Here is a 23536-nt window from a genome sequence, read left to right as displayed (position 1 = left end):
TCCATCCACTGCGAGGACCGCAGCCTACCAATAAGCAGCGCTCTTGCTCCAGTCCCTCCCCCCCCGACAGTCATCCATCTCGCCTCGGTTGGTTAGGGCTTCTCTCTCTCTCTCTCTCTCTCTCTCTCTCTCTCTCACTCTGTTTTACTCTGGTTTCCTTCCCTTTCTTTCCTAAAGCCTTGGAGAGAAAGGAAAAATTTCCCCCCCCCCCCCTTTTTTTTTCAGTTCTGCTTGTGACCCTATATTGCTCCCCCTCCTCCTCCAACTTCCCAATACTAAACCCCACCCCCTCCCCCCCTCAAAAAGAGAAGGGATCCCATTTAAAATCATTTCAGCTGAGTTGTGTCAAGTCAGTTAAACAGCTTAGGACCTGTTTGGGTTTAAAAAAAAAAGATTTATCCGAAATTTCCTTCTTCTTCTTCTTTTTCTTGACAACTATGTTTTTTAAAACGACAGTAGTGACTGAATCACTTAGCTCATTGAAATGAAATTTGAAGTTTTACCAGAATTACTTTTATATATGAATTCTTTCCCTTTTTTCCCCCCTCTGCATTGTTTTAATATAGACGGAAAGCAACAGACACATTCAGTCTCACAAAATAAGAGCCGTCGTAAACGAGAGCTTGAATTTCTGTTTTAAGGTTATAAGTAGGCCACATCTTATCAGTCGAGACGTCTCTCTTGACCGCTTTAGGTGCCAATGCAAATCAGAAGATATTCACACCGATCCAGATGTTTACATGCACACGAGTAACCGCTTGTGATTCTCCAAGGCTCGCTGCAAAAGTGAGATAGTTCATGGTTTCTCAAGCGAGGTTATGTGAAAAGGTTAGAAGTAGTTAATATGTTACCTGCAGTAAGTAACTTATTTGTCGTTTTCATTTGTTATAAATTCAGATTAGCATTAGCTGGACTTGGAAGCCAAAGTTAACAGGCCAGGATCCAGTTGGATGCATATGATCTTGAGCTCCGTTCACACTCTATGCGAAAATACCCAAACTCTGACTTTTTAGACCAATTTTAACCTAAATAAGATTTTTTTTTTCCCCAATAGTTTGAGGATCACAAATTGTTCTTGTAATCCAAGCCCAGCCTACATGCTTGACCTTAAACCAGATACATATCTGATGTATTTAACCGCAGTCTGTGTGACAGCTACACAACGTTTCCATTGAGAGGAAATCTCTCACGAAAAGAGAAATGTTGGGGTGGGGGGACCTGAAATATTTGATCAGTTAAAAGAAATTGTATCTTTTTGAATTGTGAAAATGCCTTGTTTTCCTGGACAGTCTGGCAGAAAGTGTTTTTGCACATTTGGTTCTTTGTTTGCGTTTCACAGAGGAAGATAAATGGTGGCACAATGCCTCCTACCACAATTACCCATGTAAATAATCGTCTGCTTCTCTCTAAATAAGCGCTCAGTGGTAACGTAACAGTTTTAAGGGCTCACAAAACAGTGTACACAAATTATGTTTTTAATGTTGAAACATTGCTCACATGGTAAAAGTCCACTTAGGCCCACTTAATCCAAGTAGCTGCTAGCCACTAGAATCAACGGCGACTCTGGATTTATCCTAAATTAAGCTATCAAGCGTGTTTGTCTGCTGCAGTGGGATAACTTATTTAAAAACCTGAACTATCCCTTTAATCAGCCTCTTTTCGTAGCCAGCTTTTACACACACGTCTTCTGCATTTGTGTGTGTGTGTGTGTGCATGTAAACATTAACGTATCAGTGCGAGCATCTTCTCGTTTGCATGCGAATCTGAAACGGCCCCCGACAAGTGACGGGTCGTTCCAGTCAGGTCTGCAAGGCCAGACAAAGGAAGTCCATTTGCACCGACTTAGAGAATCAGGTTAGCAGATGCGTGAGAATCCACCCTCACTAAACTTCCTCACCCACCGGCACACATGCTCCTGACAGCCCCCATTATTTGCTCCAATACTCAGATCTGCATCTCAATACTTGCTGATCCTGGTTTGGCATGTTTTTTTGCCCGGGCTTGCTCCACCCTCTTCCTCTCTTTTTGAGTCTTCCACAATATTCTGTCTGTTCTCCTGCAAACCCTTTCTTCTCCTAAGGTGCCACACGCTGTTGTTCTCAAACACCGTCTGATCTCGCTGAGGTTATCTCAGCTGATGCGCTTTCTTTTGTTGTTTATGTGACTTTCAATCAGCGTCTTATTGTCTTTCTCTGCACCATCTAATCATTCCGGTGTCGCTGTCAGTCCTGGTTACGTCTGCGCGCCGTCCCGGTTTCCTGTGGGGACTGAATCAGCATGAGACTCAACGTAGGAGAGGATATATCGCATAGATAAATCAATGTGTCTAGCAGAGGGAGGTCTTATCTGTCAAAATGGATGAATAAATATCTGGATCCGTGGGTGTGCAATGATTGGCTTATTGATTGGCCTTTGTATTGTGGGGAATTGACCATTTAATTGGTTATGCAATGACAATGTGATAGAATTTCATTTGCTGGAGTATCCGTTTCTGTCTTACTCTAAATACCGAAGAGCCGCATTTTCAGACAAACCAGTTTTTACACAGATAAACATTTCACATTTAGTACCTTGTAAAAGTGCTCTGTGTATTTATGTATGAATTTTATACGACCCACTCAAAGTGTGGCATCATTTTTGAAATACTTGCAAATTGATACCTGGTGTTTTTTTGTTGTTGTTGTTGTTTTTGCGCTACTGTAAAGATTTTGGCTTGCATCTTGCATAATTAGTGATGCTCATGGTCACTGTAGAGAAGCTGCAGAGATGCACAGCTCAATCTGCAGCTATTAGTCTTTCACTCCACATGTCTGACTGATGTGGTTGAGGGAAAATCAAAATAAATCTCATTTGTGGTTTGCCAAGAGTAGCGTGGTAAAAGCCAACAAAGCAGGGCTGTCGCCAAATAAAAACTTGAACTGAAGTTTTTTGGTGGAAAACTAACTTATCTCCAGGAACACATGGTGGATCATGTCGATGACAGCAGCACGCTGAAGGAGTTTACTTCTGTAGAAAACAGGAAAGTTGGTCACCAAATTAGGGCTGCAAAGCAATGAGACGGTGGATGTTCAGTCTCCTATAGAGTCATAAAGAGTATTCATGAGTTCAAGTGGCCCAGTCAAAGCCCAGAACTGAATTCATTTGAGAATCTGTGGTGAAACTTAAGAATTAATGATTAGTGACGAGTCTCCATCAAATCTGACTGAACTTGGAATGTTTTGGTAAGACAAACAGGCAAACAAATTTTTGAATAGACATGCTTTGTAAAAAAAAAAAGAAAAAGTTTAAAAACCATTCATCCTTCTTTTTTTTTTCAACCAACTACTTTTATTGGACTACTCCATAAAATCTCAATAAAATTAAAATCTGTGGTGGCAACACAATAAAACGCGTCCACGGGTTTGCAGTAGACAAACTGTCTGTGCTAATTCGACTTGCTAAAATCTCTTATTTAAGAAGTCGAAGCGATCTCCTGAGCGAGCGGAGACGTGATGATTGAACGGCGACACAAATACAAACATGGCAGCAATAAAGGTGAAACAGATGGGTGAACCACAAAGGTCCTTAAAGCTGGGGAGGCTCACACAGATAGCGAGAGTGGACAGATGAATGAGTTGATATTGGGAGATGGGAGAGATAGATGGTGGGAAAGTAGAGTTATGTGCACGGAGGGTGGAGGGGTGGACAGAAGACAGAAGGCCTGTGCTACTCCCTCTGTTCTGATAAGCTCCCTCTGGGACCCCACAGTGTGTCGGTCGACCCCAGGGGGTGTGAGTGGGTTGGCCCAGGGTTGCAGAGCAGAATGTGTGGGGCTTGGCCTTAAGATGCCTGTACAAGAGAGAGAGGTGTGCTACCCTCCACTCCGATATTTACTGACTTCATAGCTCGTCCAGATGGCTTCGAGTCAAGGTTCGGGGCTGAGCTTAACCGCGATCGAACTTTCGTCAGCTGACTAAACAGCTACAGAGAATACATTTGAAACATATCACAACACGCCGACCGATTAGAAAAGTCACAGAATTTAATCTAAAAAGGGGAAAAACAGAAAGACAAAAAACAAAAAAAAAACAAACAAAAAAACATCCTTAATGGTTCCACACTGGCTAGAGTAAAAGCTCCTGCTTCTTGGCTTGGCATTAAGTGTTCTGTCAGATGGCTGCCTCTGACTGTGGAGACAGTCTGGACTGAGCCTACACGCTGACCCCTGATTGATTAAGAGGCCATTTCTGGCGCTCGCCTGGCCTGGGGCACCATTTGTCACCTGACTGTGCACTCCTGTCGAGATGCCTCGCGTCCTCCAGTCTACATGCAGACTTCTTTCCACTAAATCCCCATCTCGCCCTGATCCATCGGGGCCACCCGTGTCAGAAATCTGTCCCATCTCTCTGGTGTTTTGGATTAGAGCGAGCACCAAATGCTACGCTATACCACAGAGAAATGTACAAACACTTTCCCTGCAAAGGATGTGTCACCGTTGCCGTCTCAGTGGGCTGAAAATTAAAACGGGCCTAATTAGGAAAGAGCAAATACTATATTTATCTTTTAAGAGTAGTAGCAAATTATTGAGCACTTTAGCAGAAATGAATTGCACGAAATCATGCACAGACTGTTGAGGTTATTGGAGTCGTGCAAGCATGAAATTTGACAAGTCAGACATTTGGCATTACTAAACACGCCTGCGTGAGTAGGAATTTCTTTCTGAAGAGTTACAACACGGGTTATGGGAGATATAAACATTTATCCTAACAAAGCATCCGTTAAAACGCCGTCTGTCATCAGCAGATCGGGAAGTTGGTTATTATTCCTGCCGTTTTTAAAACAACGTACAAACTTTCTATGAAAACATTTCACTGGAATATTCCTTCAGGCATATCTCTCAAAAATAACAACAACAATAAAACAAAATTGTGCTATGAATCATAGATGAAGTGAGCAGTTTGACCTGGTTTTCATGGCGGCCATTTGGGACCAGCTGAGGTTTAGATAAAGTGGCTAACTTTATCTAAACCTAAGGTTTGTCATATTTAGTCAAACCAAGTGGGCCTTATATAAACATGGTGGTTTTGGGTTCAAATGTATATTTTCTTCTCAAAATGTTGTTTAAAACTCAAACAGCAGTTTATCTATGCTTAAAATTAAATTTAACTGATATAAGCATCTTCCAGTTGATTGTTTTTCCTGATCTTTTCAGCTAAGACGTGAAGGTTTATGAGCTTTTTTATTTGCTTTGAGATTTTCATAATTTATTGGGATATAAGTGAACCGCATTTTAAACGAGGTGCCTGATGTACCTCCAAATATCCAAATGGCCCTTTTCCATGTGGTTTGAAACAAAAACGTTCTTAATGATTCAGTGTTTAAAAAAGAAACTTCCTCACCAGCAAAGCATGGCATTGCCTAAAGTCCAGAAATAAAGGCTCATCTACTTTTCAACAGTTTTATTATTTCAATTTACTATGACTGGATGTGACTAGTCACAGTATCAGTATGAACAAAAGTCTACAAAAAGATCAAATCAGAACAAAAGTCATAGAGCTAACCCAACAGGCTGCCACCATGAATCTATCGCAATTCTAGAATAAATTATTTAGTATTATTTAATATTAATCCTAATGTAAAAAAAAAAAAGTGAACAAAAATGGAAAGATTTAACCTGACTTTCAATCATGAGTTCATTATATTTTCAGGAATCGTAACGACTCTTTTTATGAGGTTGTGTTGTAGATTGATAACAAGTCCATCAAATTAACCACATGAGCCACTGTTACAGAAAACTGCTCCTTTATAAAAAGCCACCTTTACAGAAAGTCACAGGAACACGGTCGGGTTCACGCTTCGTGCTTCCTGTTGGTTCATGCTTTGACAGCAGGTGGAATCGAAACATATATCTGTAATTTACCAAATGACCTGCGCTCTCCTTTCCCGCATTGCTCCTTCAGCTCCGAGATTAGATCGAGGGAGTGACGAAAGCAAATCTGTTTTGTCACAAGTTGTTTTCCGCTGTGGACCTGAGGAAATTACAATATTCCGGCCCGCCTTGATATTGGAACCACGTCGACCGCCACATTAACTCCAGGAAATACACGAAAAGGGAAGGAATAAATCCTGATACGATGTAATTGTGTTTATCTGAAATTTTCCAGGGGAAATGAGAATGTAAATCGTATTCATAGCTGCTGCTGTGGGCAATTTGCCACCGCAGATGAGCTGGGGGCCGCATCGGTGAAATTCTGATGATTGAGTGGCACACATGACATTTTTTCACTCATTATTTATTGATCTCACATCATTTCCCACCTAAATGTTTAAATCCGCTTGGCTGTCGAGGTGGGAAGGCGCGCGAGGTGGGTCGCGGACCAGAGTCGACGGTGACGTGGCCGCCCCGTTTCGCGTGTGGAAGATGAAGGATGAGAGGCTGATAATGTTCTGCCACCTTGGCACCATTAAGATTACATTCCTACCAGTTCAGACCGACCATACCTAACGCTGACATTCACCCTGTGTGGGAGAAAATCCGACGTTCAGGGGCAAAACTTTTATTGCGCCTGATAACGATAATAAATGCTTCCACCCACACACTTTGCCCTTTATTACGGCATTGATCTCTTAACCTCTCAATAAAAATCCATCACTGTAAACCAGTTAATGAATCCCCTAAACATTGCCGTGAACCAAACAGATGATTATCTTTTGTGCTTGATAATAAAAGTAAGAAGTTAAACAACTCGGTAGGAGAAACTATGACTATTTTTTTTTAAGTGTAAATCAAATTCCCCTTGTCTAAGTCTGGCCTGAAAGCACACAGATACAGACATTGACACCAACTTACACATGCAGACAGGTGCCATGTGTTGAACTCACTGTACAGTGAACAGCTGGGCGTCGGAGCGCTGACCTCAGCTGTGGATGCAGACAGACACATGCTCAGAGGGCAGCTGCAAGGTGCCAGTCAGGGCCCCCCACCCCCTCAAAGGCAACTGCACCCATCGCAAGATCCGCCTGCGTCATTTGCCCCAGTCATCTTCTGCTCTGCTTGTTATCTGTACCGTCGGGGGAATTTCCTTCAACTGTGCCTAGTCACCCAAAAACCTCCAAAGGTGCACACCTACTGTATCTGCTGGCCCAGATTTTTTTTTTTTTTTTTTTTTTTTTTTCCCCCCACCTGCTTACACAACAGCAGCTTCATTCACGAGACCCCAGTCCTGTCCAAACCTCCCGTTCTTGCTGTCACTCACCAGTTAAGTCCTTGGTGCTTTGGGACTATCTGGGATTTGAGGGAAAAGCCTTTTATCCTGGACTTTCTCCACAGCAAATGTCTCATGTCAGCAAAACACCATAAATACTGCAAATGGCATCTTTTGCTGCCTCCTAAACCTTCCTTTTTACTTCCACAAGCACAAACATATACACATGTGTGTGTGTGTATATATTTGTGGTTTTATGAGCTAAATAAATCATCAGAAGCAGCATGAAGTGACTATTTACTCTCACGATAATAAAACTGATTAATATGTATTTGTTAAATATCCTCGCAGGTATTTCTACTTGTGTGGGTGTACGCGGAAAATGTGCTGCGGGGATGTGATGCTGCTTGCCGATTAACCCTTAGGTGGATTTTAAAGGCTAATCTAGGGGAATTAAGTTCCCAGATCTCAGGAATGCCGTGGGCTTTGAGATCCAGACCAGGTGTCCATCCATACTCAGCAGGGGTGTGTGTGTGTGCGTGCGTGTGTGTTAGTGTGTTTGTTGGTGCCTTTGTGTTGTTGCCTGTTTCTGCAGACGACAAGAATGGCTTCGCCTGCATGACAAAAGCAAATGGTGGGTCTTTTACGACAAGGGGAACCGCTATGCGGGAATTCGCTGGACCGTCCTCGGCTCCCATCGCCTTCACATCGACTCTTTATATAAACGAACATGTTTTTAACCGCAGAGCAAATGTTTACGCGTACGCCCACATCGTATTGAGCCACCCCACTTCTCGCTGTTGGATGTTACCCACTCCACCAGCTCCACTTCTTGTGTAATCAGTTACACGATCCCCACTTATCTTCAGCCAGCATGCACAGACAGAACCAGGTGAACCCTGTGAAGTACTGAATGCCTTCAACACATTGTCACATATTCTGCCAAGCAGAAAGTAAATTAGGGCTGTGTTTGTTACCCGAGGATGTTCCTGGGATTAATCTTGCTCTGTGCCCGGTTAGTTGGCTGTGACAAACCTTTCGGCCCCCACAGCCGTGACGACGAGGAGGTGGAGACGGTGCCAGCATCTCCTGTCCCTGTATTAAAGGTGGCATTAGTAGAGGCAGCTTTAACAGGGGCAGCTGAAGAAGGTAATCTCACCAGGTCAGCCATCACACAAGCTGCAGCAGGCCCCGTTAACTTCAGCCTAATTAACACACACCAACAGGGAAATCTTCTCTACTTAGGCCCACACATCCAGTCCTCCAACCAGCTGTTTCAGGGTTAATACTTCCCTGGCTCCACTCTCAGGGGTTCGACCAGCTTCAACTTGCTCAGCTTTCTGTGTCATGCCTCCTCGGGGAATCACAAAACGCATTGATAAACTAGGATGGTAAATCATGCGTGATTGAGTTTTTCCAGAGAAATTTCTGTTGTGCGTGTCTCAGTCCTGCGTGTGTGTGTGTGTGTGTGTGTGTGTGTGTGTGTGTCAATGTGAGACCAAATTCTTTCACGTATCCTTTTGAGTCAGCCATGCATTTTGAGCACAAGAAGGAAACGTTCTCGTGTTTGTTTTGAAGAAGCTGAAAGTAAATCCAGTGAAACATAAATACTGTGATCATCATCAGCTTATATTGTTGCTTAATTATCAGGTTAATTTGAAATTAATTTTAGAAATCTCACTGGAAGGGGTATCACATGGTGGAGCAGTAGACTATAGAGGTTATAGTTCTCAACGCGACCGTCCCGCGTTCCAGTCCCGACCTTGAAACCTTTGCTGCATGTCTTCCTCCTTCTCTCTCTACCCATTTCCTGTCAATTTAGGACGCTGAAGCCCCCCGAAAAATCTAAAAAATATATATATATATGTGACAAAAGAAAATGTCGCTAGAATAAAATGTGAATACAAATGTTTTTTGAGCCTTGTTTTGCCCGAGTAAGTAAAACTGAATATTATTTTATCGACCTCGGCAGCTCCAGTGGGGAAGCAGGTCTGCGAAAGAACAGCGGCGAAGTGGTTTGGTTTGTTACAGTCAGATCCAGCTCAGTGCCACATCATTTCGTCACTAAAAATATCCGTACCAGAATTAGTCTCAAACAACCTTAAACTCACATCTTGTCAATGCTAATTTAACCAAGATGCGGTGCAGCGCTAACCAGCATTTTAAACCTAGCTTATAAGCCTTGGTGAGGAGTCACACACACTGCTTTTAAGCAGGATCTATAAACTCTCCCTGGTGATTAAAGAAAGATCCCACACTGTGCATGAACATACTTTGCTTATAAACTCAGTTTATATTAACTCACTTTGTGCTTTATTACTGCAACTCTGTGAAAACTTTGATTATGAACTCAGTTGAAAATAGGGACTACAAACACAACTTAATGCAGAGGCCTGACCTACATTCACCATGTAAACGAACAATACTGAAACAAACAAAATGAGAAAATTGATGTTCTGTTTTTAATTTTGCAGATTAAAAACAAGACTAAGCTAATGGTTTTAAACATTTTACCTGGATTTTGGTCTAGGGCTAGTGGTTCACTCGCACCTCTACAGTGCGGTTTGACTCAACTCAACACTACTGTACATAATTTGGGGGATTCTTTAACTAGAATTAAGCAACAGCTCTTGCTGGTTGTACAGTGGGCAGCCTCAGAGTGAGAAAAGTAGTGGGACATAAACACAACGCAACAATGTGGACATGGAAGCAACGTTGGACAGTTTTATTCAGTCTGTGGCTTTTTGTCTGACCAGAACCAGAAAAGTCTGCTGGCAAAAGACCACCAGCCATTTCTCCTTCTAGCGAGAAATCTGTTTGGTCCTCATCAGAGTTTGATTGAGCATTCACACCGCCCCAATCGAACTGGACTTTCTTGGTAAACGAACCAGAGTTCAATTAAAACGGACTAAACGCTGCTGGTATGAATGCAGCAACAATTTTCAAAGTTTAGAAAACAACAGAATATGGACCCAGAGCAGAACTCATTAAATATAGCACTTTTTTTTTCTTTTTTTTTTGCTTAGGGACTCCTGTGAAACCAAAAGATACAATGGTTGTTGGTTACATCTTTTATTAAAGAGAGGAAGAGCAAAGTAGATGAGAAGTTTGACAGATAGGAAACCACAAATTCTGAACAGCTGATGAGTCAGAAGATGTTCATCTGGTAAGACACAAGAACTGTGAGAAAGTCACTTTTTTCTCATGGCTCAAGAAGAGGAAACCCTGTGATAAGGAATCCAAAGACATGGAATAATGTGCATGTTGTGCACAAAATGTTGGATTCCAGCATGAAGCAGGAAGTAGAATGAAATTGTTCTACCAATTTGTTTATAGTTAATCAATGACAAAACCATCCAGTAGGTTACCAATAACTGGAAAGAAAAAAAAACTAATAACATTTACTTTTAAAACAACAAATAGTAAATAAAATAAAGCTTCTGGGTTATTTTAAGACCTTAATAATATGTCTAGTGTTTTGGTTGAATGTCAGTCTATAATGAAAGAACTAAATCTTGAGGAAAATAGAAAATATTTTCCACAGCCTTGTAAAAAAAAATAGACAGCTGTGTGTCTCTTATCTATCCAGACTCTGAACTATTGTGCAAACAGAAACTGCTCCATATTCATAGATTTCGTTATACAAGTTTTCATGTCTGGACTCATCATTTTAGAGTCACATCAAGGAAGCATAGAAATATTTTTGCCAGCTGAAAGAAGTTTTATTGCTGTGGTTTAACACCAACATGCCCCTCAAAGCCCAAAGGCAGTGAAACGGTGCCTCTCCTCTGTCAAGGGCATGTCATAACATCTGAACTGCATTACTGTCAAAATACCTTAAAGTCTCTGAGATTTTACTCAAAGGCCTACTGTTAAAAATCTATGAAATTATGTTTCCTGTGCCGTCTAATATCTTTACTCGTGTAAAGCCTAATCGTTTGCAGTCTACCGACATGTTGCAAGAATGGTGAAAGGAAAGAAAAAATATGTTTTCCATGAAATCTCACTCTTAGCAGCAGTCATTCCCTTATTTTTACATCTGCTTGTACTTTCTATTCATGCGTTCATTTTGTACATCAGCGTTCAAGCTGACACACCTTTGTCTGCTCAGTGCACTGTGAGAAAGGGCATGGGTTTGTATTCGGAGTCAAAGTTGACCGAGATTCAAAACTCGGAAGCAAAGGGAAATAAAAAGCAAGTCAGCGTGCGAGGGAGTGAAATCTGATTTCTACGTCAGCTAAAGACGTGGCTCACAGTTCTGGTTGTTTTCAAACTTTATTAGCTAAAAGAAAAGCTGGATTTTATCCAATAGGAATCCACCACAATGCAAGGATAGTTATTCTGAAATCTGTGCTGGAAACAGGCTTTATTTGCCTCCGATCACATACAAGCTCACATCATAACTCTTCTGTCCATCACAGAGGCCCACTTTTTTTGGGAAAGGGCCCCTGTGCATGTAATCGCATTGCCCTGCTGGAAGATATAGGCAGGCTGCAGCTGTGAACCCACTGACATGCTTCCTTGTTCTATGAAGCTGTTTGAAATTCCAGCACACAACATACACACACAAAAAGATAAATAAACAATGGTTTTCTTAATATCTGTAAGCTGCATATTTTGGTCTTTGGTAATGATTATGTTATACTAATAGTATTTATATGTCAGTCTTTTTTTTTTTCTCTGCTACATTAAAATCTTACCTTAATCTTAAAAATGGATTCTTCAGCCTCTTACTAATCACTACTCTTGAACCGAAGCCAAAAATTGCCCTAAAACTGGTGAATATTACAAATGAATGGAAATAATTACACAGAAAAGAACAGCAATTCTGACCTGTTTTAACCATTTACTTGGGGGTGCTTGCAGTCAGGGAACCACCCAGGCCTCCTGCATGAGTGGCTGGGGCAAACACTGATGCATGCAGCTTTAACCAGGCTGCTGACTGCTTGTTTGAACTCTTTCAGCTGTGATGAATGTTTAAAACAGACATCCTTATTTACGTTGCCTAATTTTGGAACCCTTAACTCACCCCCCCCCCCCCCACCCCCAGCTGTACAATTTCAGCACAACCGAGTCGGTCTGAGACGTTCGTTCTGACCGTCACACATCAAGAAGAGTGGAGAGCACTTGGAGACAGTTGCGTCTGGCGGCTGGCGCGGGGACGGAGATGTTGCAGCCCTGGCGTCTGATCCCACCCCCACGCCCCCAGTTCTAACCCCCACTCCTCTGTAACAGCACTCAGCACCCCCCACAGCCCTCTCTCTCCCTCCCACACAGGCGCTGGCTCAATGACTCTGCGGGGAGGAGGCGTTGGGGTGGGGGTGGGGGGGGGTGACGGTATCAGGTGTCATTTAAAAAAGCAGTTGTCAGGGCTGGCTGAAAATGGAGCATGACTTTATTCAGTCTAAATTGTATCCTGGTGAAAACGGTGTGTCCTCTCGGTGCCCTCGCCACAGTGGAGTGGCCATTTCTGTGTAGCTTTTAGATTCACTTTAATGGAGCTCTATTAAGTGCTCTGTTTTTATGGGATTGATTTGTCCTTCCTGTTGTGCCAAATGAATATTTCTATAAATTTTTGGGTTCCTGCATAATGCCAGCTAGTGCTGAATAAAATATAACATTTTATGTCTCCCACAGGTTGGTTGTGCTAAATGATGCGAACCTTACCAGTTTTTCTCTTGAAAGGGGCAGTGTTGTGAATTTTCCAGGCGCATAATGCAGTTTTATAGCACAACCAGGTAACTATGTTAACGCCAGTTTGTTAAGTTATATATATATATATATGAAATTAACTTTTTAGAAATTTTACTTTGTAACTTAACACCTTGAAATTGGGTCTCTGCCTCTTTAAAAATGCCTGCTTTTTCTTGAAACTCTGTCTTGAGGAAATTATCACAACATGGCTCCTCTATTAACCCTTTAATGATGCTTGTATAATGAGCTCAGCAGAAGTGACATTCCATCAGGTGTTTGCTAATAGCTGCTGGCTAGTCTGAAGGAGCTAAGTGGGGGGTATCGCTGCTCTGTGAAGCTTGAAAACTGCAGCTCTGAGGAGGAGCTGCGTCTCGAAGGCGGCACGAGGTGCAACCAGACGTTTTGCGTATCGGAATGGTTGCCACGGGAGATTAAAGGATTTCTCAAACATGCATGAAATAATCAAGACAACATGCTAGGTATGTTTTTGATGATGTAATAACATTTTAACAAGATGTAAAAAGTCAATTTTACACAATACTGCCCCTTTAAGCTGACTGACTTCAGCAGGCGTTTGAAACGCAGGAATCTCACGCGATCCACCTTCGGTTGAGCTTTTCTCTTCCTGTCTATTGGCCTCACACAAAAGTGCATGTAAGCGTACACATCCAGATGGTTGGGATTAGAGGAGAGGAAGCTCTGTGAGCACACAGGGTTTTGGAGTCACAACAACAGAGCTGGACTTGACCTTTGACCTGCATGGCCATTCATCTCTTGATAACATCAGCCAGCTCCATGAGTTAGCCCAGACGTGTGCGCAAGCAGTTAAAGCACACCGCAGACGGATGGACAGACAGAGAGACAGAACAGAAAACCTGTGTCCTGGAAGGATTCGGCTTCAGATAGTGATGACTGTAAAGTATAAGGATATATGATAATTAATGGCTTCCATTAGAGGGAAAACCCTTCCTCTGCACTTTTCCTGGTGGAGGGAGAGCTGAAGCAGCTTAGCTAAGGGGGTTCTGTCCTACCGGGGACTGCAGACAAGTGGCCTCCTGCATGTTAAATAAAGATAACCCCTCACCAGTTTCTGATCCCCGAATCCTGATCTTAAATCAATACCTCCTTCAAAAAAAAAAACACCTTAAAAAATGATTCATTCCCTGTGAAAATGCTCACATTTGATCACATCACAGCCACTAACTTTAATGTATTTTACTAGGATTTATTAGGATGCAAAGTAGTGCATAACTGTCAAGACAAAAGAAAATGATAAATGATTTTTTTTTTTTTTTGAATAAAGCTTCTGGGTAAAGAAGCGTACATTCTTATCCAATCCCCCTAGTCATTTCTTCGTAGACATTTTCTGTGCTACTGTGAGAGGTGGAAATCATCGGAGGGGAAGGAGGGACTTCTATTTGCTTTGTACATCTGACATATTCACCCATTCTTCTTTTACACAGATTCTCAATTACATTTAGATATAGGGTGACCCTGTCCAAAGGGTAGCCCTGGGGCCATTTGCAGCCCCTGGACAGATTTTATCATCTCAGCAGGTCAGGCGGTCGATGGAGCGATTTAATTTGTCTGATAAGAACAAAAGTTTTATAAACTGAAATCTTGCTAAAATGGAAAATGTTTGGTGCAACAAAAAGTATTCATCTTTTAGTATTCATGCTTTTTGCACGCTCCGCAATTTCATAGCAGCACAAACTTTTACTAAAAATCAAACTTTGTTGCTTCCAAATCTGCATTTAATTACTTCATGTAAGTACGGCAAGAGTCTTCAAAGAAATAGTGACCTAGATCAGGTTTTCATTTCTAGGAACATCAAAATCCTTCACCTCAACCCCCAGCCTACTAAAATATTACATGTTTAAGTAGAGAAAAAGAAAAAAAAATTAAAAATATATATATTTTTAAATTGTTTCATTGTTTTATTATTATTATTATTATTATTATTATTATTATTATTTATTTTCATTTTTAATGAAGAAACACTTAATTTTGTGGCCCGTAAGTATTTTGGACTTGACAGTTTTGGCCCATGTGGCAAAACGTTTTGACACCCATGAAAGTGATTTGATGCAAACCATTTGCTTGCAGCTCTAGTTCTTTGTTTAGATTCGTGTACCTGCTGGAAGCTGAACCTCTGGCCCAGTCCTACGTCTTCTGCAGCCTGCAGCAGCTTTCCTTCCAGGATTACTCTGTATTTATCTCCCACCATCTCCCCATCAACACTGACCGGCCTCTCTGTCGGCGCTGAAGGAAATGATTCCCACAGTGTGGTGCTGCCACCGTCATTTTTCATGTCGGCGGTGGTGTGTTATTTTTTTCAGCCCACATATTGACTTGCATGAAGGTCAGAACATTTAGTTTTAGGTTTATCTGATAAATGCACCTTCTTCATTGTGTCTGCCGTGTCCTGCACATGGCTTGTGGGCAAATTAGAAGAAAAAAAAAAACACACACACACGGCTAATAGTCTTCTGTTTTATAGATTCTCCCTTCTGAGCTTGTGGCTCTCCGCAGCTCCTCCACACTTTCAATGCCTGCGTGCTTCTCTCATTGATGCTTTCATTAGCAGAATCAGAATAATGATAATCAGAATGAGGCCAGTCAGTTTGGACATGATGTCCATGTATTGGTAGGTTTGAAAGATGTGAGACAATCCTTTGCATTTAACTTTTTCAGTCAATTTGAATAATCAGCTGATCTTGATGGCATTGTTTGATGACTCGGATGAGTTTGAGTCCATGTATGATTAAACTGAATGGACCTTTTTGTGCGTTGAGAATTGGTGTTATATAAATAAACTGACTGATTGTCTGATGATGGACTACAGAGTGGAACAGTAGTGGGAAATCTTTAGGCACTTTCAAATCTCTCAGTTTAAATTACAAAATGGATTCCAGGAAGAAAAAAAAAGTGTGTGTAAAAGACATCCTGGTTCTACACAAACACAGAGAATAAATACTTCAGTCAAAATAAAATAAAACAGAAGGATACTGAAAAATATAATCCATCAAGTTCTACATATTCAGAACAGGGATGTTTGACGTTATTCTCCAAATCGGTAAGTAAAACTCAAGCCCTTGTTAGCTATCTGCTATTTTGTTGTCATGTTATTGCACAATGTGTGTGTCGCTGTGTAAGTAAAATATCTTTGATGTTTTATCTAAAGCATGCTTCACAGAGTGAAGGTGCTTGTTCTTAAATCACTCGCAGTAGAAGCTGAAATGAACTCTAAAATTATCTTCCCTTTTTCCAAATCAGGTGAGTACGACGGCATCATTCGCTCAATGGTCCTGTGGATGATGGAGTCGGGTGCAATCACATTCCACCCTTTCCTCTTCAGGGTGGAAAGGTCTTTTATTGTTCCTCATGATTATTGTGTTTCAGGAAATTTCAGCATAAATTGACTTGGCTTGCATTTCGTGAGGCAGAGGCTGCGCCTTGTATTTATTGCTGGTTTTGTTATATGTTCAAAACCAGCAGATCCCCAGACACTTTTTTTTCTTCAATTCCCTTAAAATTACATCATAACTCAACATAAAAAACTGGAGTTTTGATAGTTGTTAATCGATTTAGAGTCGTTTGCAACTCGATGCGTTGAGAAATACGACTGATGCCCAAAAGCCACAGCGCACAACGAGAAGCTTGGGGTGAGATTTTATCATCTTAGCCTGCCCGACTTCCTCTCTGAACTGTCTGCTGTGATCCTCGGTCTTTATGATGCTGTTTGTCATTAATGTTCTCTAACAACGCTCTGGGCCTTCATATAACAGCTGGATTTATATTAAGAATAAATTACTCTCAGTTGGACTCTGTTTTCTAATTAAGTTACTTTTTCAGGCATTTGGATGTGCTTAATATTATTGGAGGGTAAAGAAATAAGCTAAGGTTAAAATGCACATGGCTCTCCTTTCATATTTGTATTTATAAAAATATGAAACTACAATTGTGCACCATTTTGTGTGGGTCTGTATAGTGTTGAGAATAAATAACTGTGTTTTCCTTCTATCTCTGTTAGCTAGTTGCTAAGCTAAAGCTAAAAGAAATGGCTTGTTAGGAAACGCCCTCAGGGATAAGATTGTAGGATACTAGGAGCTAGGGAACGCCGTCTTTGGGGCGTAACTTAGGGAGAGGCTAACAAAGGAGATCACAACCCCTTCTGGGGGGCCATTTTGATTTGCTGCCTCTTAAAGGGGGCATGTGAAATGTACCGGCTGTATTTTGGTATTAACAAATGGTATTCATGAATTCAACTCACTGACTCTTCTGTAACCTCATACATCAAGAACTCAGCATGGAGAACGGATGATTCTCCACAGTAGCAAACAGTGGCATCAGATTTATGCTGTTTCATGTGAGAAAATTCAATAGGACTTCGTATTTTATCTTGGTACCTTCTTCGCTAAAAGAAGGAGTAAATATAGATTATTTCAATCTTCATAATGTACTTTATGAGTGTACGATTTTAGCTTTACAGCAACTAAAGTTGTCTCAGAAGTGGGTGGCACTTCTGCTAAGGGACATTAATTTTATCATCTACCAGTCTGTGTGGTGGACCAAGTAGAGTCATTTACCAAAGGTTATGAGCTGCAGTCGCTGATCCGAACAGATGATAAGTCATACCAATGAGCTGCTTTATCCCCCGATATCCCATTTTTATATTCAAGGATTTTCTGTCTGCTTCATTTTTTTTTAAGTCTGTTCTCTTTCTTTCATCTCTGAAATCCCTCTAATTCACACATCCGGTGCTTGATAAAGAAGAGCTGAGCAGCATGCAACCGTCAGCGGGATGTTGTACAATTCGCCATTTTCAGCGGATCATGGCTTCAGCTATACCATATCATGCTATGGTGCTTTGGAAACGAGACAGTGGCTCTCGACGGGGGCTTTCAGAACAATTATCTGAACACCACAGTCATGGGACGATGATGCTGTTGTCCGGTGGCCTGCGCTTTCTCGTCTGTCTAAAAGGCAAATGCTGCTGATGGAGCATGTTTTCTCTGCATCAGCTTTGCCCTTGTTATAAGCGGAGCTGAATGCCAGCCTTCTTTGTCATAGCATGTCCTTGTGTTTGGAGCCCAGTAGCCGCAAAAACAGGTATTGTGCGACAGTGAAGGTGGGAGGCGGGGATCTGGAGTTGTTTGGCAAAATAGAGAGAGCGTGGATGGAGTTTTGGAAACGAGAGGGGGTGGAGGGAAATGTGTAAAAGGATGTCAATTCCTGCCAGATTCATCATTTATTTTTATGGCAGCCAGACTTGAATTTTCTCCCAGGATTCACAATCTGTTCATGGAAAGTTGGACAGACCCATCTCAGAAGTTAAGCCAGTGAAGAGCAGAGAAGGTTTTCTCCAGAATGTCCATCAATTATCAGGGCAACCCACGTTGTTGAGTTTGACATGGCTTTTTGAAAACATGCACACCAAAGTGACGCCAAGTTTAGTGACCTCTGGTGTAACCTGGAGTCATTACCACCAATTTGAATAACAATCTTATTTACTCTTATCCTGAGCTTACCCTTATCTGGTTCTAGGTAAGGAGAGCCTGCAAAAAAGAGTGCTGCAAGAAAGTGCCTGATACAGAGAAACTTCCTGCCACATAACTTATTCATTGCATTCAGGTGAAAGCCAGTGAGTTACACACCAACCCCTTTGGTTCTGCAATCCCGGCTTCTCCCTCTAAAAACAATAAAAATCTCTGTAGGTGCAAAGGTAGCAGACTGGTTAAACTGGTGTAAATTTCCTCTCTTTTGCAAATGCAAATGGTCGTACTAGACTGTGATATTTCTCTATGTCATTCTGTGAGTTGAGATGGCCAACTTGGCTGCTGCTGTCGTTGAGTTTGAGATAAAACTTTAAAATGAAAATTGTAAAACGCTTTTGGAATATGTCAATAAAGTATCTGCCACATCTTTGTCCATAGACCTCACCCTCACCTGCAGGGGGTAAGCCTGAGTGTGCAACACTTATGGTAAGCTAACTTTGAATGCTTTCCTGAACATATCTGCATTGACTAGAACAAATCAGCCCAAATTGAAGTTCAACTGGCTGAAGAAATATGGAAGCTCAAGTACAAAACCCTGAAAGTGAATATTAAAGAAGTCGCTAAAGTGCACAAATGAGATGATATGAAAATCCTCCCAAAACTTGATAAACTGGGAGTGCCATTCCCAAAACACGTATAAACATTAAGAAATATGCTTTTGGAGTTCTGTCCATCTTTGTCTCAACAAACTCATGAAGCAAGTTTCCTCGAACACGAACTTCATAAGGTCTCACAAACGAATGAAAGCCTACCGTCCCGTGGGAAAATCAGTCTCATCTTACAACCCTGACATTGGCAATTTGATTTGGTGCCATGTGATTGTGTCATTCACTGTAAGTGTGTGAAAGATAAATTGAAGGCGTATCTAACGAAGTGACGAATGAGTGTTTTATCCCCACGTCCTCAAGCAAACTTGAATTCTTTTTTTTTTTTTTCAAATCGATTTTGTTTTTCTTCCCACCTTCAAAATTTAAGGCCTCATTTGACAGATTTTACGTGGGCTCTTCCCAGTTCGTGACCAGTATCTCACCAAGTGTATTTCTCAAAAACCAAGATGTTCTTGAAAAATATCAGGACTCAGCTTTAATGTTTTTTTTTTTTTTTTAATGTCGCTTTGTGAGCATTTCATCAAGAGTAATTTTGTTGTTGTTGTTGTTTGTGCGCCCCTGTTTGAGTTTGTACATGTAGGGGCAGGACTTCTGGCTTGAGCAAGAAGCAAACGTGGGTGAAAAGCGAGCTAATGTGTAAGAACAAAGTTCTGACTACATGCTTACAAATCAGCCTGCAGCCCAAGGGGGTCGAGCCTGTGGTTTTAATCTTCTGAGCAGAAGTTGTGATTAGGCGGCAGAGTCAGACTCATTTGTGTGTCAGTGGCATGACAAACCTTATGTGAGTGCAGGATGAATGCTCTGCGGTGAGCTGGAGTTCCCCTACATCAAGCTCTCAGTCTTTTCAGATCACTGTTTTTAGGCACAGCTGTTGGCTTGTGATCTGGACATGAAAGAGGAAGAGGGACGACACCTTAACGCCAGGACCAAAAGAGCGAGGAAGAAAAAAAAAAGTCATTAATTCAACCTATTCTGGGCGGCATACAGTCTTTTGATTATGAGAGACAACATTGCTGTCTCAGCATGCCCCGCACTTCAGGCTGCATCCCTGACACACCTGGCTGAGTCAGCTGAGTCAGGACATGTGTGACTGGAGTAATATGGGTGTGTGCATCGTCATTTGAGCGAGTTAGGGATGAATGTGGGATTAGAAGGATTTTCTCCTCCTCGCTTGCCTGCTCGTTCTTTGTCTTTCTCCCCCTGCGGACTGTTGTTGTGCTTCTCCTCCTTATGGTATAATAGCTTATGTTTTTCAAGGCTCTGCGAGCGGAAACAGGCCCTCCATTGTGGGTTTGTGTTTTCACAGCCCCGCATCTCACTGACCATGGGAAAACACCCTTTGTTCTCCACTTATGATTACTGAGTGGGTCCTGCTTATTTTGACTCTTCGCCGTGTCAAACATTTGCTTGTTTGCCATGTGAAATGTCAAAACTTGTAGTTTGACGTTTCATACCCACTTTAACAACTGACCACGTGAAATTATTCTCTACTTTCGACTCGTGGCTCTCACTCAAAACTGGCACTAATATCCTTCCTGCGCTGAATTACGGCGTCAATACGCAAGACTCATTGAGGATAGTTTCCTTCACACCATCTTAATAAGCAGTTGGGAAGACATATAACAGCATTAGTTCAGAGGTTTGAAGGCAGCGCAAACAGTGAACGACCACCAGCTGACCTAAAGAGACACATTCCTCATTTCTAGACGAAGAAAAGTGACAGCTAACATCCTGCATTGCCAAAATCAACACTCATGTCGGCTAGTTTGAAAAAACTTAAAGGTATGCTATAAGAATAGGTCTTTTTCCTGTTAAAAGTTTACATAAACTTTTTGGAATCTTCCTCAATGGAACAAAAATGTAAGACTTTATAGATGAGTTGATATCAGGACACTACAGGTGTACAGAGAGTTTTTCTGTACTGCTTCGACATTTTTCAGACCTGATTGTATCTGTTTTCAACTTTTTAAGAGCATATTTCCACATATAGCCATAAGGAATCACTCTGTCATTTCGGATCATATGACTTGATCCATTAAGATCATCATAACGGTCGTCTGGCATTAAAACCAAAATAAATATTAATAGCTTGAAACGCAATATCTTAAAGGAGCGGCATTATGTAAAATCGACAATCTGAGCTTTACATCATGTTGTGTTATTCCCTGTCAAAAACATACATGAAGTGTTGCTTTGATTCTTTCATGTATGTTTGAGAAATCCTTTAATCTCCCAAGGCAACCATTCAGCTGTGACAAACGCCTAGGAGGACCTAATGCCGCCTTTGACGACGAAGCTCCTCCTCGGAGTTGCAAGCTAAGTTTCCAACTCCACGACTCCACCAATCAGCTCCTTCAGACTAGCCAGCAGCAATTAGCAGACAGTTGGTGGAACTGCGTATCAGTTGAGCTCATTATGCAAGCTACTCCTCAACGCAGCGCTGGTAAAAACCTGGCTAGAGGGTTAATAAAGGAGCCATGTTGTGATGACTTCCTGAAAGCGGTGTTTCGGAAAGAGCCGGAGTTTTTAAAGATACAGAGGCATAATTTCAAGTCGTCAAATTACAAAGTCAAATTTCTTTTAAATCACATGACATATATATAGCATTTTTATAACAAACTATTTGATTATGCGACAAAATGTCACTATGTGGCTGGTAAAAACATAATACTATCCTAAGAAATTAATATGCAATTGAAATAAACTGAATGTGAAATTTTCTATTTCCTAACTGATTAAAAAAAATTCTACTGTAGAGAAAAACAAATGGATATGTAATGGTTAAACCACATGGTTACAAAACTGGATTGGAAAGCAACAAGGATGACTTGTCAACATAAAATGGAGAAATGGGCTGTAAACTGGTGAACTGACCCGGAGCCCAACTGAGCATTTAAAACGTGTGACATCACACAAATGCTGCGCTCCCGTGTCTCACACTGGAGACATAAAATGTTCTCCTCCTTGGCCTTTCTTTCAGACAGGAGCAGTTCATCGTGAGGAGAATCCTTGAGAGCTACCAGATTTGCAGCTCAACTAAAATCATTTAGTCCCCGTTCTTCTTCTTCTTCTTCTTCTTCTTCTTCTTCTTCTTCTTCGTGTGAGAGGAGGGTGTGTGCGGAAGAGCGGGAGAAGAGTGAAAGAGCGAACGATTGTGTATCTTTTCTATCTTTTTTTTTCTTACTGTTTATTCACTGGGTGTTTGTGTTACTTGTTTAATTGTAATTTTGTGTTAGTTTGTCACGTTTTAAGGGGGTTTTGTGGGTTCGGGTGTGGCCGGCAGGCCGGCGTCTTAGGACGCCATGGTGTCTGGTGGTGGGGCTTTCTCCACGCTGACACGGAAGAACGGGGTCAAGGTGGGCGCTGGTTCTCCGTGCAGCGTGGAGGAAGTTTGTTTGGCTGTCGGGGAGGTGGTTGGACATGGGTCTATTAGATCGGCAGCTCGCATGAACGGAGCTGTCGTATTGTTTGTTGAGAAGGTGGAGCAGGCTCAACGGTTGGTGGAGGTGGGCGTTTCTGTGAACGGCTTGTTTTTACAGGTGACGCCGCTAACATTACCCTCAACTAAGGTAACTTTATCAAATGTACCTCCGTTCATAAGCGACGAGTTTTTGATTAAAGAGCTGTCCCGACACGGTAAGGTGGTTTCACCGGTGAAAAAAGTACCCTCTGGGTGCAAATCACCGTTACTGAAACATGTTGTCTCCCATAGGAGACAACTGTTTATGATATTAAATCGGAGGGATGAGGAACTCAACCTTCGATTTCATGTTAGAGTAGATGATTTTGATTACATCTTGTTTGCTACGTCCTCTAGCATGAAGTGTTTTGGTTGTGGTCAGGAGGGGCACATTGTAAAAATGTGTCCCGACAGGGCCGGGCAGGCCCTGCCGAGTGCAGCAAAACGGCAGCCCTCTGCTGCTGAGCAGGTGGAGGACCCACCTGGTGAGGCTGGAGCAGTGGAGGATCCCGCAGCCGCGGCGGGAGAACCCGCGGTGGTGGCGGAGGAGCCCGCTGCTGAGGAGCAGGCGGAAGGTACTGTTGAGGTGTCAGGAGTGGAAAGTGTGGAAATGAGTGCAGATGTAGGAAAGGATGAGAGCACAGTGGTGTGTGGTGATGGGATTAATGGTGGTGGTGATGGGGTGAATGGTGGTGAGGGTGAAAGTGAAGTGAGGGAGAGAGATGGTGTGCAGGGAGAGCAGCAGGTGGAGGTGAGGGGCGATGAAGAGCATTTAGGGTGTGGGGATCAGGGAGGGAAAGGAGAGGTGCAGGTGGAGGAACAGAACGGTGCAGAGTTGGTTTTTGGAACTGGAGTGGCAGGAGAGACAGAGGAGGTGATGGAGCTGGAGGCTTCAGCCCCGTTAAAGAGGCGAAGCAAAAGGAGGAATGTGGTGGCTGCTGTTCAGGCCAGCAAGCAGGCTTGCAAGCTGGCTGCAGAGAGGAAGGAGGTGTCGGACAGCAGCGACAATGAGAGCTGGTTCTCTGACAGCAG

At 42.1% G+C, this 23536-nt stretch overlaps 1 protein-coding gene across 1 annotated transcript in view; it reads left to right on the top strand.

Annotated features, from left to right (window-relative positions):
- The first annotated feature begins 22106 nt into the window (after positions 1-22106).
- Positions 22107-23536, top strand: part of LOC106935824 (uncharacterized) — a 5485-nt gene continuing 4055 nt past the window's right edge. The window contains exon 1 of the mRNA XM_015016518.1: positions 22107-23536. Coding sequence (XP_014872004.1) covers positions 22347-23536 — 1190 coding nt within the window. The 5' untranslated portion in view covers positions 22107-22346.

The sequence above is a fragment of the Poecilia latipinna genome, unplaced genomic scaffold (genome assembly GCF_001443285.1).
Source record: "Poecilia latipinna isolate Pla-1442-1.1 unplaced genomic scaffold, P_latipinna-1.0 Scaffold2029, whole genome shotgun sequence".
Lineage (NCBI taxonomy): Eukaryota > Metazoa > Chordata > Actinopteri > Cyprinodontiformes > Poeciliidae > Poecilia > Poecilia latipinna.
Note: the sequence above shows the minus strand (reverse complement) of the source record. Positions and strands in the feature narration are given on the sequence as shown.